Source organism: Perca flavescens, chromosome 8 (genome assembly GCF_004354835.1).
Source record: "Perca flavescens isolate YP-PL-M2 chromosome 8, PFLA_1.0, whole genome shotgun sequence".
Classification (NCBI taxonomy): domain Eukaryota; kingdom Metazoa; phylum Chordata; class Actinopteri; order Perciformes; family Percidae; genus Perca; species Perca flavescens.
Window position 1 is genome coordinate 5536612 of NC_041338.1, and position 19106 is coordinate 5555717.

General features: G+C 41.3%; 1 protein-coding gene across 2 annotated transcripts; it reads right to left on the reverse strand.

Moving 5' to 3' along the window:
* Nucleotides 1-6961: 6961 nt before the first annotated feature.
* b3gnt9 (UDP-GlcNAc:betaGal beta-1,3-N-acetylglucosaminyltransferase 9) lies at nt 6962-15777 on the reverse strand. 2 transcript variants are annotated; one of them, XM_028586528.1, is made up of 7 exons: nt 15650-15777; nt 14718-15059; nt 14437-14556; nt 10827-11186; nt 9348-9589; nt 8997-9252; nt 6962-8909 (listed from the first exon to the last, which is right to left on the reverse strand). In XM_028586528.1, exons 2-7 carry the CDS (start codon nt 14823-14825, stop codon nt 8577-8579), a joined length of 1419 nt encoding a protein of 472 aa, XP_028442329.1. In that variant the 5' UTR covers nt 14826-15059; nt 15650-15777; the 3' UTR covers nt 6962-8576. The 2 variants fall into 2 exon arrangements, with proteins under 2 accessions (XP_028442329.1, XP_028442328.1); XM_028586527.1 differs by having other exon boundaries at nt 10827-11189.
* Nucleotides 15778-19106: the final 3329 nt, after the last annotated feature.

Below are 19106 nucleotides of genomic sequence, written 5' to 3' on the forward strand. Positions count from 1 at the left end.
CACATTCTCTTTTATTGTCCCTTGATACAAAAGCCATTTGTTTGTTTTTTTGTTTTTTTCCACTATTGCTGAGTTTATGATTGCTTATATCAACGTGTGTGGAAGCATCAGGGTTGAAGTCGGGGCCCGTATATTGTACATGACAGAAATGTTGAAAGTGCCGACTGGAGAATTAAAGTTACGAGCATACAATGCCAAGTTGTTGTAGGTGGTTTTGGAGAAATACAGTGTTTTTTCAGAGGGGGTCAGATATTTTTTTTTCTGCAGTTTGTCATGAGGTATATCAAGGAGCTTGAAGTGAGTTTTGGGGCCCTATTTTAACAATCTAAGCGCACAGCGTGAAGGTGCGTTTAGGGCGCGTCCAAATCCACCTTTGCTAGTTTGACGGCGGAAAAAATGGGTCCGTGTGCCGGGCGCGTGGTTCAAAAGGGTTGTACTTAGTGTCTTCATTAATTCATAGGTGTGTTTTGGGCGTAACATGCAATAAACCAATCCGAGATCATCTCCCATTCCCATTAAAAGCCAGGCGTGTTTGTACCTCGGCGCATTGCTATTATGATGGCGGATTGCCCGGTAATATTTTTATTTGTTTTGCATGTGTGTGTGCTGCTGTGCTTCCCTGTGTGTAACAAGCATAGTGTGTGCACGCTGTACATAAGCCTAGGCGCATTTGACTAATTTGCTGTTAAAATAACAATGAAATGCTGCGCTATTGACTTTAGACCAGGTTTTTGTTGGTCAATGGCGCGATCACTTCCCGCTGCCTCAACATAGCAATACGCCAAGAATGCACCTGAACACACCTCCCTGCTATACCAGCACGTCCATGGGCGCAAAGATGGGCGCAGGTTGTATTTGCTATTTGAACGACGCGGGCGCTGGACGGGAAATTGGCAACTGCGTCGGTCTTAAACTAGCAAAGACACTTGGTGCATGGTGCAAGATAGGGCCCTTGATGTTCAAACTGACTTCAACTGTGGTATTTTATTTTGTATTTATTAGAGGATCTTCAAAAAAAAATTTCCTTTGCTTTTAGAACCCAGGCTGACTTCATAAATTGGTTGATATATTTTATGAGAAGCTAAAGCTAAACTCATAATGCGAGTTTAGCTTGTGACCAGCAGCGTCTACAAAGAATAGCCAACCAACTGCATTTCTGATTCATTATAATAGGAACTAGTTATGTAAAACTCACCAATAGTAGCCTTTATTACAGTACCTTGGTTCTTGGCATTGCATGGCTCTGAACAGATTTCCTGTGGTTTCTTAGCGTACAAATGACCATCAGAAGACCATATTTAAAGAGCAGTTGAAGAAGTGAATGTCTGTCCTGTGTAAATCCAGTTAGTCAAGCTGTTCTGTAATTCTATGAATCGTTTTGAATTTTCTGTGTTCGGGCCCTGATGTTGGGAGTCGATGTAAAAATGCTGTAAATAGTCGTGTGCTCTTATTCTGGCGTATTTACATGATCTAAATGGCTTGGCAGAGACACAACTGACTCAGGCGCTGGCTGAGTCTCTTAATATTTCCTTCTTGATTCTGATTAGACTAAAAACTCAGGAGATGGCTGCTCACAACTGGCTCATAAACAAGCACTGGAAGTTTTTTTTTAGTTTTTTTTATTCCACACCACTCAGTATTGAAGCTTTTTCTTGTGCAATGTTCAGCAAACATTTAATCCACAAAACGGCATGAGAAGAAAAGAAAAGAAAAAGCTCTATTGACGCAGGCAGGGAAAACAATAATTCACATCTGGACTGGAAGAGCGCTTTGGTTGAGATGTTTTTGTAGAGTGGACACAATCTGATTCAGAGTCATTGGCTTGTTGCTTGATTTTACGTCTACTTGTTTACACGAAAGAGGGAAAAAAAAAGATGGCTTAGGCTGCAGCTTTCTCGTAGCCAGACTCCCTCCTAAATGAGGTGATGTGGTTTCTGAAAGCAGGAGAGACGGATGTTTCGCAGGCTGGTTTCTCAGAATGGGATCCCCAAAAGCTAGAGTAAGGTTTCAAGACGAATTCCGACAAATCCAACTCATTTTCTGGTTGAGCTCCCAGGTTTAAAGCCCCTGACACAGCCGACCACCGGCAGAAAAGGCAGCTGGACCGATCAGTCGGCTCCCCGAGGTCCAAAAAAAAAACGTGGGTCTGGCTTCTCCAGCCGACGGTAATGGCGGCTTGTTCGGAATACTATCTCGTATTTTACGAAAAAGGTTCGCTGAAACGTGTTTCTGAAAACAAAATAGGCCGTGCAGTTGCTGAATCTGTCTTCATTTCAGATCGACAAAGGTCACTTTAGAAGATTTTCGTCAAGATTTTGAGAGGCGTTCGTCACTCATCCCGCTTGTTATTTCCGGGTTAGCACTCCACCAATCAGATTGGTGAGTCAGGTCGGCCAAAATGAAGGCCGACAGCTCCGACGGACGGCGGCACGGAACGCACCGAACAGACTCGAGTCACTGATCTCGCCAGACTGTCCCGACGGACGATTATCGGCTTGGTGTGTCGGGGCCATAAGATGTTTCGGAGCACTAGCCAGTCATGTCTGATGAACCTGAAAACCCAAAGTTCCCTGCTCCTGTCTTGGTTCAATAATGATAATTATATAAATTGCCACGACAGCTATACTCCAACATTTTACATACAACGTGCTTGTGTGCAAGTACATACGAGAAAAATCAAGAAAACCCAAAACTGTCGAACATTGTGCCTCATCTCCCACCGAGCCTGTCTTTGACTTCTGTCTCTTATCTCCTCTGTACAAAGGACTCTCGTGGTACATATACAGTTTGAGAATCCATTTGAACTGCATCGTTGTACAGTACGTATGTGTGCGTGTCACTGAGCATTAGCAACAAGCTAACATGGTATTATGGCCGTCTGTCATTTTAGTAGGCAGGTTGGGTTGAGTTTCCCAAAACCAGGATGGGTTTTTCAGGTTTTTTTTTTTTTTTTTTTTTCACCTTTTTATATGTGGTGTGTGTTTATAACTACACCAAACGCCCTAAACAGTGCAAATGTTGACAACCCTTAAAAGCTCATGATAGTTACTGTGGAATACATGATTACAGTAATGCAGTACTGCCAAAAACAGAAGTGGATTTTTTTCGAGAAGACAACAAAAAATGACGGAAAACCATTCCTTGTCTTCCTTCGCACTTTAAATTGGTCAGTACCCAAAAGATATCGGAGCTAAGTTGAGCTTTGCTCCATTGGAAGCAGATGTGTCGGAGACGATATTTGTTTTTGTTGTTTGTTTTTTTTATTGGGGGGATTTTAGCTTTTTAATACATAGGACAGTTGTAGATAGGAAAGGGGGGAGAGAGAGAGGGGAAAGACATGCAGCAAAGGCAGCAGGTCAGAATGGAACCCTGGGCCGCGGCGGTAAAGACTTCACCTTGGTACATGAGGCGCATGCTCTACCTCTACCTCTCGGTGAGCTACCAGGGCGCCCCTGGCGCCGATATAAAATAAAAAATAAAAACTGAAACTGCAGAGGCAGCAGTGCATGAGTCTAGATTCTTCTGAGGGGAAAACGTACATACACATTTAAAGGAACATGCTGACTTATTGGGACTTGAGCGTATTCACTGTATCCCCCAGAGTTAGATAAGTCCATACATACCCTTCTCATCTCAGTGCGTGTCCTAACTCTGTCTGACGCACCCACCGCTAGCCTAGCTTAGCACAGATCCTGGAGGTAACTGGCTCCATCTAGCTTACTGCTCCCAATAAGTGACAAAATAACGCCAGCATTTTCCTACTGGGACATATATTATTACATTACATTAATATTACATACTGAGAACTATATTCTCAGAAGGCGAAGCACGCACGGAGATGAGAAGGGTATGTATGGACTTATCTAACTCTGGGGGATATGGTGAATAAGCTAAAGTCCCACTAAGTCGGTGTGTTCCTTTTATGCTTTTGGGGAAACTGTGCCAAGCACAATATACACTATACAAAGCATTAATACAAGAAAAGAAGATTCTATACTCATTAGGCCAGTTTTGGGAAGCCCAGCCCAGCACCATGGCCACTCAGTGCTGTGAGGTGCATTGTTACTGAGAGAGCGAGAGAGGAGCTATAGGGTGCTGGGTAGTTTAATCTCACCCAAACTCAGGTGGACATATCACATCCTGGTTTGTCTACATTTTTTTTAAGCTAGAATAAACAAGTGAAAACTTAAATCCGGAGGTCTGTGTGGCTTTTAAATTTGCCCTTTTTTTTTTTTTTTTTTTTTTTATTTCATTGAATGCAGGAAGGAATGATTGTCATAACCAGATTGTTGTCATTTATAATGCACAGCTTCGGTTCAGTGTAAAGATAATCTCATGTTAGCGCTGTGTATTGTCTGTTCTTGGTATCATATGTTATGTTGCCCATCCTGCTTATTCTCCTCACAATATGTTCTGTGGACTTTAAGTCCATTTCTGGAAGTGGGGGGGTGGGGCAGTTATACTTAATGAAAACTTGTGAAATTCATTGGAATGTGACGTTTTATATTTTGAATACTATAGCTTTGTGTATGAAGAAATAAGTAGATTTATTCGGCATGTCCACTGAAGAAAAGGCAATAACCATACCATGTAGTGCAAAGAGAAGAAGGGTTATGGTGGCTGAACACTTTTGAGTGCGTTTGATAACGGTTGTTGAGATGAGCTACTGCTGTGCAATCTAACAACTCCAATGTGACATTTTGGACTTTTATGAAATCAAATGCTCACCATTCATTGACATCAAAGTTCATTTTCTGTGTGTGCAACCAGGATATGAAAAAAATAAAAATGTGGATGTAAAACAGATTGGGACGTTTTTATTTTAGTTTACACAACATTAAAACTCAAATTTATATTGCATATTTTACTTTTGTCTTGAGCCATGAGCTAAACCTGAACATCTGTTTTGTATCATAGCCTGGCAGAATTATGTTATAATTATTAGTCACAAAAACCGAGATGGTTTTATACTGATAAGGTTGGGAATCTTCGTCTACATGTGTTCTCTCCTTTTGAGATCCTTAAAGGAGTTCTCTTGTGCTATATTTCAATGGTTTCTAGTTGCTTTTTAAAAGAAATTAACTTCTGCTGACCTTTGGGTCATTGTAGCATTTACCATTAAGGCAAAAAAACTGTAAAATACTGTACCTCCTTAAAAAATAGTCAAAGCACATCATTACAGGGCTAATTTGCCCATAACTGCACGTGTCAACACATATGTAAATCAGCAACGGGACATTATTATCACATAGTTATCGCATCAGTTTGATTTGATTTGATTTTATTGAGATCCTCATTAGCTGATGCAGAACATCAGCTACTCTTCCTGGGTCCGCATAAAACATAAAACATTACATTACAAGACGTTTTCAGACAAAAAAACAACCACATAATCCTGTATATCAGGAGAACTCCTATATATCAAAGGAAATAAAGTGAATGTTGACTAAACCAGAACTCTGTAAGAGGTTTTGGTCGGAATGAAAGAATGAATGAAGCAAGGGAACATTCAGTTCCATGTAACGCACTCAAGATCGACCAACATTTAATCAAAAAGCACATTCAGTACTGGTTGTGTGGTTCATGCAAAGTATCGATGGCGGTTTTTACTTTCACGTTAACATTTGAAATCAAATTTATCATAATTCAAATAGAGCGCAAAATCTCAATTTCATTAAATGAATCTAAATGTAATTAGTTTTTCTTAAGTTAAAGGTCCCATGACATGGTGCTCTTTGGATGCTTTTAGATAGGCCTTAGTGGTCCCCTAATACTGTATCTGAAGTCTCTTTTATATAGACCTTAGTGGTCCCCTAATACTGTATCTGAAGTCTCTTTTATATAACCTTAGTGGTCCCCTAATACTGTATCTGAAGTCTCTTTTATATAGACCTTAGTGGTCCCCTAATACTGTATCTGAAGTCTCTTTTATATAGGCCTTAGTGGTCCCCTTATACTGAATCTGAAGTCTCTTTCCCAAAATTCAGCCTTGGTGCAGAATTACAGCCACTAGAGCCAGTCCCACAATGAGCTTAGTATATGTATATATAATAGTATGTGCCATTGCATAGAGCCACGCAGCTAGCATGGCCAAAGAGGACACCAGCTGAAGTCCAAAGCACATGAGCTTGTTAAATAATTGCACTGTGATGTGTTTAGATGTCCGTAGGTCTGGGAACATGTTTGCTGTTGAACTTCAGTAACATTTAACATTACGAAAACAGATGAGGGTATACAATATTAAGAGTTTTAACCAAAAACACAGAATTATACATTACAATGATTGTAGTGTTCATATGGAAGTAGTAACACGTGCCTGACTCCTCAAGTATCAGGCTTTTCAACAAACATTTAGCAGAGAGCTGTGTGTGTGTGTGTGTGTGTGTGTGTGTGTGTGTGTGTGTTTTATGGTCCCAGCTGGTTCCCATTTAGGCTTCATTTGTTGTTCCTTCAGGGAACAGATAATGCGACTGTCCATTTGCGTCTCTATCCAGCATAAGGGAGTGAGGAAAGTCTCTGCTTGTGATTCACGGTGAGAACACACACACATTCTCTACTGTCTTTCCACTCGCACAGTACACACAGCCATCAACCAGTCCTGGCTGTGCACACAGTCCGATGTGAGTCAATAGGCCTATGTTAACAATGTCGATGTCTCACACACACACACACACACACACACACACACACACACACAGACGCTTTCACACTTGGAAGGGGTTAAACCAGCTAACCCAGTCCCGGTGCTGCACTGAGGCAAGGGGGGTGCTAGCCACGTCGCAAATCTGCATACAAACACCAGTTAAACCCGCTCAAGAATTAAAAAAAAATGTAACCCGTCTTCCTGTCGAGCATGCAACTTTTTGTTTTTCTGGGTCAACATTTTTAATTAAATTTTTTTTTCTTCTTTTGTCGCTATACCCAATGTTTTTGTCACTATTTTTTTCCATGTTTTTTGTCGATTTTTTTTTTTCTGCGCTTTTGAAAATGTTTTTTTCAGTGTTCTTTTATCCATTTTTTTTCTTCAACTGCTATAAAAATTGAATGAAACACCCAAAGTGAAGAGCGTTTTATAGTATGATATATTTTTTTTTTTGACAATTTGGTCGAATGAAACCCATATTTCGGATATAGAAACTCAAATTTGACCCGAGCACAACAGGAGGGTTAAATACAGAAATATTTAAGTTAATGAACCAGCCACATTGTTCCTAGTCTGGATCAACGGAAGTACATTTCCAGCATAAAGCCTGACATCTGGATGTCAGGTTTTGTCCCTCTCCTTGCCATTCTCAAAATTCCTTCGCTACGGGAAACAACAACAACCTTCCACACGCTATAAATGGCGAGTTTTGAAGAAAATTTGGATTGTGCAATAGGGCAGGCCTGCTTGGTTCTTTCGGGGAATGATTGTAAAGATTTACGCAGAATATGTTTACGACATTTCCTCTCTAACTGGGACGTTTGGGGACCGATTCGCAGGATTACTGTGGATGAAGTACACACAGCGATACACTGGTAAGAGCAAATGACGTTTAACCATGTATCCAGCTGATTTAAATAGCTCACGTTACTGTAATGTGTGAACGGTTAACTTCATTACATATTGTATGTGGCGTTTTCTTTTGCGGGGTGCAAATGTTCCACCATAACAAGTTCCTTGCCGAGAACATTTTGCATCGCTGCGACCGGAGCTTAGTACGGCCCAAGACGATTGTGACTGGTTTAAAGAAACGCAAACAACCTAGAGCGTTTTCTTTCTCCTATCTTACAATGTATCTGGGGCGTAGCCAGACCTTACTCCACAGCGCTGTGGAGATCCAGACCCAGACTCCGAGGGGGCCCAAGGAGAAGAGGGGGGATTAGAAAGATGAGTCGTAGAGAGAAACTTGTGAGCCACAACATGAAGGGAGCACCAGAGCAGTTTGTTGGTAATTTGTAAAATTTGTAATTGCACTTCTTTTTGTTATTAACTGTGGCTGCATGGGCGTCGTTGCCTTGTAGTCACTCGTATTAGTAGCTATTTTGCTGAATATTCTTTGGCCAAATTCAATTAAAAACTACATGTATATTGAATGTGCTGTGTGCCATATCTGCTTTTATAAGAAAATCTGCTTTTATATATAAAAAAAAACGAACTTCCTTATAAAGTAACTCTGAAGTAAACACATGTCGTTTGTCATGTTGTCTTTGTAGATCTTTCTGTTTCTTTGTGTAAACAATTAAAACACAATACATTCTGAAGATTACACATTCAAAGGTCTTCTTATAATCTTCTTTGGAAATCAAAGTCTTGCTGCATGGTTGTTCACAAACACTGTATGAACACACAGACAGGCTTGGATTGCTACACCCTAAATTCTCTCTGGGCTTCCTTACCGAAAAATCTGAAGCACATTAGGCCTTTGCCAATTCATTTCCGTCAGAGATGATCTGCCAGCTTCGGAAAAAAAAGTCTCATATGACTCGACTGTGCTTTTGAACACATCGCAAGCCCTTCAAGTTGGCCACAGATCCTGCTTAATAACCATTATGTTCTCCTCTCGCAGATCCCTACTGGGCCCTGTGGGGAGTCACTAATGCGTGACAAACACTTGCTTCTCACCATAATCCGTCTCTTCTCCCATCTTATCCTTCCACTTAAAGGGCCAGGATGTCGGGCTGGTCCGGTTGTGGCAGCTCAGTTTAGGGTCGTGCAGGAGGTTCCACATAAGCCAGATCTGAGCAACACTGAGCCTGTGAACAACCATGAGGTCCCTGTAAAAACAGGGGTCGAACGTCTGAAGGTGGGGGGCCGCCGACGGCCGGGGAATTCCGAAGGTCCGAAAGCCTTGGTGGCGTGATGGTTTGACGCCAATCAGCTGGAGGCACATTCCCAGGAAGACATCATCAATGGGGAACAACTCCACCTGGAAGTGACAACAAAACCATCTTAGATCAAAGAACTCTGAAAACGGACTGTGCTGAAATATTAAAACTGTCCAACGCCGAAGTACCTGTTGACAGGCAGAGCTAAGTCTGCGAGCCGTATGTCCCGACATGACAAACCCTCCTCCCCCAGCGTAATTCGGGTACAAACCCCCTCCGTAAACAAACTCTGGCACGTAGTATTTGGAACTGCGCCGGCGAATGGGTTTAGCATGGATAATAATATCACCGACAAACAGATCCGTGTCTGGCTGTTGGCCTTGTAGCATCTCTAGTATATTCTCCACGTTAACATACACGTCAGCGTCGCCCTTGAAGATGAATCTGTGTGTGAAGAGATAACAGGAGAAGCGTCAGATATGAGTCAAATAAGGTTAAGAATCGGATCAGGTTTAGGATTTAGGCTTATAAACACCGACTTGACGCGAGGACAGCTGCTGTTAACCCATTTCAGAAAGTGGGTTTCCTTCAGCGTCAGGTTGAAGAAGGTGTCTTCAAAGTCCCAGAGCAGGATATCCCTAAAGGTTTGACTCTCGTAGGTCAAGAGACGATCCCACAGAGGCAGAGCAGTCCGATTCCTGGGAACCCCCAGCAGGAAAACGGTACGGATGGACACACCGTTTTTAAAGAGTCCCTCTTTACCCCAGGTCCGACGTACCACCTGAAAATAATAAGTGCAGAGACATTTGGCGCTTTTCCATTACATGGTACCTAATCGCATCGCCTCGACTCTACTCGCCTTTTTTGGCTTTCCATTACGAAAAAGAGTACCTGGTACCTGCTAACAGGTACTTTTTTTAGTACCTGATCAGTCGAGGTTCCAAGCGAGCTGAGGCGAGCCGAGAAGGTGACGTAAAACCCTGCAGGCTGCTGATTGGTCGGAAAGAAGCGTCACTGATCACCTCATTGCTAGCGAGAGACGGCATTTTTAAATAGTTTAGCCAGCGGTGTTTTTTTGCTGCCGGAGGTTCCACGCAGAGCTTTCTCCGTAGCATACAAGTGGCCTCATGGTTATACTGGTGCGCTGGTGTGTGCATGTGTGATGTGTGTGTGTCGAGTCGCCGTATGTGTGTGTGTGGGGAGCTAGTGAGCGAGGGAGAAGTGAGAGAGTGACGGCGATTATCTCCGCAGCGAGTAGCGACTCTAGAGTCATATATATATATGTGAGAGAAACAAAGCGAGTAGCGACTCTAGAGTCATATATATGTGACCACGGTGGGAAATCTGGAGCAGTAAACGTTAACTATCTCTTTGATATCATGTTGTTTACGGAGACGGAGGACCAGGAAATGCGTCGGGGATATGTCAATGGGAAAAGCAAGCTACTAAGCCACGCCCACGGCAGTCGCTATGACGACCAGCCACGCTGAGGCGATACTAAAATCTGCAATGGAAAACGGACGCACAGCGAGTCGAGGCAAGTCGAGCAGGTACCATGTAATGGAAAAACGCCAATTGATTCTGTTTTGTTGACCAAGATATTGACCGAGTGAATATGTTAGGTCAAAGAGCCCATATTATACTCTTTTTTTCAGCATAATATTTGTACTCTTTGTTTCTCCTAGAATAGGTTTACAGCTTTGATGTTCAAAAATACATATGTTTCTCATACTGCCTATTGCTGCAGTGCCTCCACCTAAAAAACTCCGGCTTAGCGCTTGGCCCGCCTATCTGGCTCTTAAGCTGCTAAATGCTCCACTGTGTTCGCAAGCTAGTCGCTAACTTTGTTCGTCTGCTGTTCAGTGCTGGGCAGGTAGTGTACAGAGGGTTCATCAGAACTTTATCACCTAAAAACAGCTGTTGGTTGCTGCTAGGAAATACACTGAGGGCAGTGAGAGTATTCATTTTTTTTTTTTTTTTTTTTTTTTTAGCAAAGGCCTTCATACAACATATTTTACCTGACGTTTATCAAAATCTGCAGGGATAGATTTCACCGCAATCAGCATGTAAGGAGCAGTAGCAGACCCTTCATTTCCTCTTTCTTGTTCTTCCTCTGCTCCTCCGAGGTGACATTTCTCTGGCTGGTCTATGAGCAGCTTAAAGTTCCTGTTGTCCTTTTCTCTCAGATAGCCCTCAAAGTCAAAAGGTGGCATCGTGGGCAGGGGCTTGCCAGAGGTCTTAGTCGGCACGGCATTTTTCCGCCGCGTCTTGGATTTCCCCTTAGATTTGACCTGAGGTTTGGACTTGGGCTGAGGAGGGTTGGACTTGGATTGGGGCTTGCAGGGAAGCAGCTGTGACTCTGAAGGGCGGGATGGGATCTGCTAATTAGGAGAAATGATGCGAGACAGAAGACAGAGGACATTTATTATAGCAGGTAAATCTTAATGGACATACAATAAAGAAAGAAATATGAAAGCTACAATTAAATTTAAAAAATACCATCATAATTCCTGTTTATACTATTTCATGTTTATCACTTCCAAGTTCATTATAAAAAGCCTCTCCGGATCAGTACAGATGGACATTCACTCAAACATAAATACAAACATATTGTGTGTACATACATTGATGCACTCAACATAATAGTATGAATATTCACAGAGTATTGGCTATCCTGTACAGTCTGGTTGTGGATTTCAGCTCAGCAGTAGACACTATGTGAAAATGTCTCCACACACTCAATGCTGTCTTTCTGTGAACACAAAGAGCATCACGTCCTTATGTGGGATGTGACGTTCCCTAAATAAGGACCAGACTACTCGCTTACTTTGTCTACTGTATGGTGCTGGGCAGGTAGTGTACAGTGGGTTTATTAAAGCTTTTTCACTAAAAAACAGCTGCCTGTTGTGGGTGGAAACGACACTGATGAGAGCAGTGAGACTGAAAGTTGCAGACCGTAAAACCTAAACACTGAGCTGAAAGATGCTAAAACCACCGTAGAGCTAAAGGGAACGGCATAGTTGGTGATAATAATATGTGGGTTCGTCACTACAAGTGACACCTTTCACATTACACAAAGTCTTTTCCATTGCTAGTTTAAAATATGAATAGTGCAGCTTTAATTTTTAATCATTATAGCTATTGTACATTAAAGGGTAACTTTGGTGTTTTTCAATTTGGATGCTATTTTCCCATGTTTTTGTGTCTAAAGCGGCTCATGGGAACTACATTTGTTGAATCTAGTCCAGTATTGAGCACGATCACTGCACCCGGCAGCAGCGATACAGGCTGCAATGTAGGCCTAACCACTCGGATCATCTGTGCGCCATGAATTTCCGTCCACTAAAAGTGCTGTTTTTTTTTTGTCACTGACATACACAGATTGTTATTCTAAGTGCCTGACAACATTATGGAAAGGATTCCTACAGAGGTAGACCTTTTTCTTTTAAAGAGTAAGATCCTTTTTGCTTAACCAGAAACAGCTCAGAAATCGTCATCGCCAAACTCACCAGACTCAATTTAAAGGTCCAATGTGTAATATATTTACTGTAATAAATCCAAAAATGAGCCCAATGCGTCAGCAGATATTAAGGAAACATGCTAAGTTGAAATACTATCTTTTCTGACAACAATGCTAACGCCAGTATTTTTTCTTTTTGAAATTTCCGTTCCTTGACGGAATTTCTGTTTGTGTTTTGGCCTGTGTGTTGTTACCAACTGCCCAGTTTGACAGCCAGGCCGGGTTGCCAGATATAACTGTAAAAGCGTAAACCCACAGCTACAGCTGTAACGTTAGTACAGCCATGGAAGCAGCAAACAAACGAATGTGATCAAAAGAGATAAATTCCACCCAACATAAATCAAACCGGCATGTTTCTAACAGTTGTGTGACCAGAGACATAACAAACCTCAGGTAAATATTGGAGACGTATTTGAAAGATGGAGGCAGCTTAGAGCCCCAAAAGGACGCCAAGTTGGCTAATTTCCTCCTGAACAGATAGCTAAGCATTAGCTTCAGGTTAATTTATCACGGCTACAAGGGACGGGCATTTTATGTCAGTTCAACATTGTGTACTCACACTGAATTATATAGAGCAAAAACAATTGAGACAAAGCCAGTAAAGTGATCCCGACTGGTCCTGGCTAACACCGCCATGCTAACCCTGCTAACTGCTAAAGTTACCGGACGACCCATAGACAGTAAAAAAGAAAATGGACAAAGCGACACCGTAGATTTCCACTGAGACCAGTGAAGGATATTAGAAGCACTTTTCCGGTGAGCGCTGAGCATTACTGCCTCCAACTGAGCTTGAAGACGTAGATGTGACGTGAGCAACCTGTCTGAAAGTTGTCTTCTGTAAGTCTTCTGGTAGCTGTGCCAAGAGAAATCTCAATCATTCCCAATCTTACAGAGACAGAGAGTGTAGGTATATGTAAGGAGATACATATTAGATTAGATAGGCTAATTATTGCTAACTAAAATGCTAGTTAACATTAGTAATTAAACAGCTAATGTAAGTCGAAACTGCCAGCGAGCGTCTCCTGACTATACGGTAATTGTTCTACTATGCGACAGAAAGTCGCGTGGTTAAAACGCAAAAATGGCTGCTACGGGGGCCATAACATGAGATACAGGAAACTGTGCAAATTTCAAATTGAGAAAACATTGTTGAGGATGTTTTATCGTGCTTTTATTGAATCCGTACTCTCTTTTTCTCTGGTGTCTTGGTACGGGAACTTAACTTTAAAGAGCCGGAACTCCATTAACCAGATTGTGAAATGGTCCAGCAGGTTGATTGGGGAACCACTATTGAACCCAGCTTCGCTGTATACTAGGCAGGTACAGCGCATGGGTATTTCAATCCTGAGTGACCAGTTTCATCCGCTGTATTATGAGTTCCAGTATCTGCCGTCTAATCAACGGCTTAGAGTACTGCGGTGTACAACAAAACTATATAAAAATAGCTTTGTCCCAGTGGTGATTCATTTTATGAATAGCAATAAGATGGGGAAATTGTCTTAGTGTGATTTTAGTGTTTTTGTTCTGTGTGTATGGTGTTTGTTGTTTATATGTTTGAGAAATAGCCTGAACTTGTTCTCTGGAATTTAAAGGTATAGTGAAGGATTTTCTTTTTCCGGGTGGATCATCAAGACTATTGGTCCTCCTAGTTGTCAATCATTCTGGTGATATGTTTACGTAAGGCCGTCGTACGTGCACGTCCTTAGCTTTCAGGTGAATATGTGTGGTGAGTGGCAGTGTATTTAGCGATTGTTGCCGTAATTCTAAGCCAATAAAGTGTGTTCAGTTCAGTTCAGTTTTTTGGGGGGTTTTTTGGACCTTTTTCAGATGTTTTTGTTGGTTCTTTTAACGTTTGTCGCTATTTTCCGACATCTGGCAAGTTTTTAACATTTTCCGAAGTGTAGGCTATAACTGAGCAGCTCTGTATGAGATAATTTTAAATAACAGAAAACGTTCTGTATTTTAACTGTAGCTACTCACACAATTTCCATTTTTTAAGTCCGGGTAATGAACTTTTCTGTTATTTTACGGATTTCTTTTTTTAGAGTGTACTTTGATTGTGATACCTGCAGACAAACACACACATTCATAACTTGAAGGTCATATACCCCTGGAGACTCCTGGCCTACTTTGGTCCCGCTGGCGCCCAGCAAGGTCCTGCTGGAGCTGTTAGAGCCATGGATTTCCAGCTTCCAGACAGGCCTGTCCCACCCAGAGGAGAGCACCACCTGGAAACATGAGTGGGATTTGATTGGACATGGGAAGTGGACAGGTGACTTTCAAGACTGAAGTACTTTTTTCTGAGAAGGAGATTTTTTTGTACTGTCTAAGAATTTAGCAAAAAGTTTCGATCTACCCCTTCCTGTGCTGTGATTGGTTCCATCCTTACCTGGCGGGCGTAGAGCAGCAGACAGAATAGCACCAGGAGCAGCATGGTGCACATCACATCTCCCTTCACATGGAGGATCCTCCTCATTGTCACCATCTTCCTCAGCATCTTCTGAAGACTTCAGTTAAGTACTGAGCAGGAATGCAGTGGAGACCAGGTTTGGGTTGGCATGCTTGACGCAGGGTTTGATGAAGAGATGAGGTGATCTTTCTTCTTCCTCTCTGCGGCATTGCTAAATATCGCCTACAGTTTGTCTGTATAAACTCACACCACTGGGTGTACGTCCATTGCGTCCGTGTCCATCCTCCCCTTCTCCTCAGGCACCAATGGGTGGGGGGCATCCTGGACAATTTTTTATTATTATTATTATTGAAATATGCTTCCGTGGCAAAAAGAAAAGCAAATATGATGCACTATAAAGACCAATAGACACAGACAATCTTCTAATTTTTCTTCAAACAATATACTATACACACAGCATATCATAGCCTATATATACAATAATGAATTTAAAGTAATCCACGATGTTATTGCTTGATGATGAAATAGCAAAATCACTAATAGACTGAGAAAACTCCATCGATTCATACCTCCGTTCAGAAGTGGGAGTGTCAGCCTTATGTAAGTGAGCATGAGGGTACCAACTCTTTCAAAGAACACGGTGTCCCAACATGCATATCACCACTAAATAACGCTGTGATATAGGCTCCGTGCGACTGTCTCATCACAGCTATCTCTGTCAATGAGCACCAAACGCTGACAAGCATGACCGCCAACAGCGTCGCAAACTTCTCGCGCACTTTAGAAGCAGAAAGTAGCCTATCATTTCTTGCTAAATGGCCTATTCCGCAATGTTGTAAAGTAGCAACAAGTATGCCTGGTTTTAAGCACAATAAAATGTCCCCTGTTTAGTGCAAGTCATTCAAACTTACCAGACGAGACGGAGGAGGAGGTCAAACTGAAAACATCTGTGCTGATGTCTGAAAGTGCAAGACACACAGAGACTGGTTTCCAAAGTTTCAGGCAAGGGTCCAATGAGAGAAGAGGAGAGAGCAGATGCTGTGTGTGTGTGTGTGTGTGTGTGTGTGTGTGTGTGTGTGTGTGTGTGTGTGTGTGTGTGTGTGTGAGCCTGTTGCTGGCTGCGCTCCCGATTGCCTTCAAGTACTGTAGGATAATTCCGAATATGCACTATCAACGAAAAACCTGCAAGTGTAGAAAGTTATGAATTTATTTCTGATAGCAATAATCATGTCAAACAATCTCCATGTTGTCAGTTTTTAGGTTTAACTTAAAGGAGGTCATAAGTTACAAACAACCAACACTAATTATGACTAGTCTCTACAAGGGAGTAGTTATACCCATATAACCTGAATATAGCATAGAATCGCAGACATTTCATTATTCATAAAGACCATCATTTTGATATAAACTATAAAAAAAAATGGTGTGTAGTATTCAACAAGTACATAGTTTGCTAATAAATAGGGCTTTAACCATTGACTGTCAATATTAAAGGGATACGCCACCGTTTGTTGAAATAGGGCTTATCACGGTCTCCCCTAGCTGTAGGTAGGGTCCGGAGCAACACCGGCAGCGCCACCGCTAGTTAGCTTAGCGTAGTGAATGGAATCCTATGTTGCCGGTTAGCATGTTGTGAGTAAAAGTGAGCCAACAAAAGACAAAAAAACAACCTAATTACTTGCACTGAGACAAAAAATGCGTTGGCCCACCTATCTACAGCCAGGGTAGACCGTGATAAGCCCTATTTCAACAAACGGTGGCGTATTCCTTTAACAGTCTATGGATGTAACAATAAACTGAACTTACGATTTTAAGTTTAACATACATATTTTCTCACGGTTTATTTTCAACAGAATGAGCTGCACACAAATGACTGAAAAATATTCCTTTATTTTTATAAACTGTGCAAAACAACATATTCTCTTCTACATTGCAACTGATATTGTACTATATCTTAAATAAAAAAAAAAGAAATCACACATCAAAATAACTAAATAAATAGAAGAAAAAGCTCTTCAAATAAATAAACTAAGAAGACACAGTGACGTCTGAAGTCAAACAAGTGAAATCTAAAGTAGATTACGCCCTAGGCCATTTACAAATTGCATTGCAATTAATTTTCTTTATCTCAACGGGCTGTAATCTTTACACATTTCTATCGATTTTTAACGACTCATATGAGAAGCCGCCTAGGCCAGAATTAAATACTTCACTTGCACGAATACATATATACTGGTAATAACCACTTGCACATACATGCATACTTCAGTGGTGCATACATACATATACTTCATTTGTGCATTCATGCATAGCCTACTTTACTTGCGCATACGTATAGCCTTCACTTCCACACACATGCATAATATGTGTGAGTATGTATGTGTGTGTGTGTGTGGTTGAGTATGTACAGTATATATGTGCAAGGGGTTGGTGGTTGGGGTGGATGACAGCGCGCAGAGGGTGGGGTTCAGGTCCCATCCAAGACCATAGGCCAATTTGCTGCTATTTATTGATTACTTTACTTACTTAACTTTCGTAACAAATATACTTATTCCCAACTTTGTGACGTTAACTTGAAGTTTGTACAACAAGGTGCCAAAACATAAATTAAGAAGTTGAGACAGGTGGAGGCAAAATGCATTATGGCAGTCAATAATGCAGCTAGTAATAAGCTAATAATCACTAGGTCAACATATTTACCAGTGGTCTTGAACCCCGACCTCCTGAGGACAGTCCTGTGTTCAAGCACACCACCATCCTCCCCTACCACCAACCCCCATGCATATATACTTACCTAAGCACACATACATACATACATACATGTTATGCATGCATGTTCAAGTGAAGTACCCATGTATGCACAAGTGAAGTATATATGTATGAGCAACTGAAGTATGCATGTATGTGCAAGTGGTTAGTACCAGTAGCCTATATAGGTACAGTATATACAATTGAAGTATATATGTATGTGCAAGTGTTTCATACCAGTATATATGTATGGGCAAGTGTTTAGTACCAGTATATACAGTATGTATATGCAATTGAAGTATGTGCAGTATGTGCAAGTGTTTAATACCAGTACCAATATGTGCAAGTGAAGTAAATGTATGTGGAACTAAAGTATTCAATTTTGGCCTAGGCGGCTTCTCATAGACTCACGACGCATCGTTACATCCCTAAAATATCAGTCTGTCAGTCCATTCTACACTATACCTCGACTACTACTGTTATATTGCTGTAATATACTTTAGATTGTGTTATTCTAGAGCCTACTATCTAACTGCACCTTATCTCATTTCCCTCACTATTTCATAATGTACCATCTCATACTGTGTGTAATATGTTAAATTGACTCTTGCCCTGTATTCTATAGGCTATTAGTCTGCTGTAGACTGTTTATTAATGAACTGCTATTAATCACAACACTGTCACTTTTTCATGTAATTTGTCTCCAAATACTCTTGTATAGTTTCTATTTTATTCTTCTCAATTTCAGTTTATTTGAATGAATGTAACTTTCATTATTCATTTCTGTTACTGTTGTATACTTGTATTTGTTTCTGTTGTTTTCTCGTGTACTGCTGCAACAATGTCCCCGCTGGGGAATCAATTACGGTAGGCTACGTCTTACTATCTTATCTTGAGCCAGTAGCCAGACGAACGCGCCAACCAGGAGCACTTGAACGCAGCATTAGACTGACCACGTGACTCAAAACTAGAGCGGCGCCAGATGCCAACACAGCAACTGAGGATGGTAAAGGTTAGACCAGAGACGAGAGAGGGGGCAGACTGTGGCGTGAACGTTTTGGAAATGAGTCATATGTCTTTTTCTAGTGTTTCTACAAGGTAGTCCGAGAACGAGGCCAGCTACAGAATGCTAGCCTACATTTGGGAAGTCGATCGCTAACGTTACTTCGCTTCATTGTGCTGCAAGTTATATATATATGCTACTCTGAGGGTAATAAACTGAGCGTAATAAAAAAAATTCAATGTTCAACCTCAGTAATATGAGTTTCCATATTTGAATATGTCTTACTAACTTTTAAGTAGCACAGCCACGCAGGCGAGCACAAATATGCAGAGCAGCAGTAATAGTAATTTATGTCTATGGACTCACTGAACCATCTGTAGCGCCTATAGAATACGGCTTGTAAGTGAACATGTGTGCATCCAATCAGAAGTAGACAGGAAGTAAGGAAGTTAGGTTGGAAAAAAAGCATAAAGTAAGAAGTGAACGTTTCAGCCCTTACCACCTAAATAGTCAGTGATGGAAGTATTCAGATATTTTACTGAAGTAAAAGTAGTTATACCACAGTGGAGAAGTACTCTGTTAATTTGCTTAAAATAAAAGTGCTCATTAGAAAAATG

Bases quoted from the DNA above. Each gene is read 5' to 3' on its own strand.
- b3gnt9 (XM_028586527.1), bottom strand. From the start codon at position 14,825: ATGCTGAGGAAGATGGTGACAATGAGGAGGATCCTCCATGTGAAGGGA. The intron at 14,557-14,717 runs GTAAGGATGGAA...TCATGTTTCCAG, and splicing joins TGCTGCTCTACGCCCGCCAG to GTGGTGCTCTCCTCTGGGTG. The intron at 9,590-10,826 runs GTAAAATATGTT...TATTATTTTCAG, and splicing joins CAGATTTTGATAAACGTCAG to GTGGTACGTCGGACCTGGGG.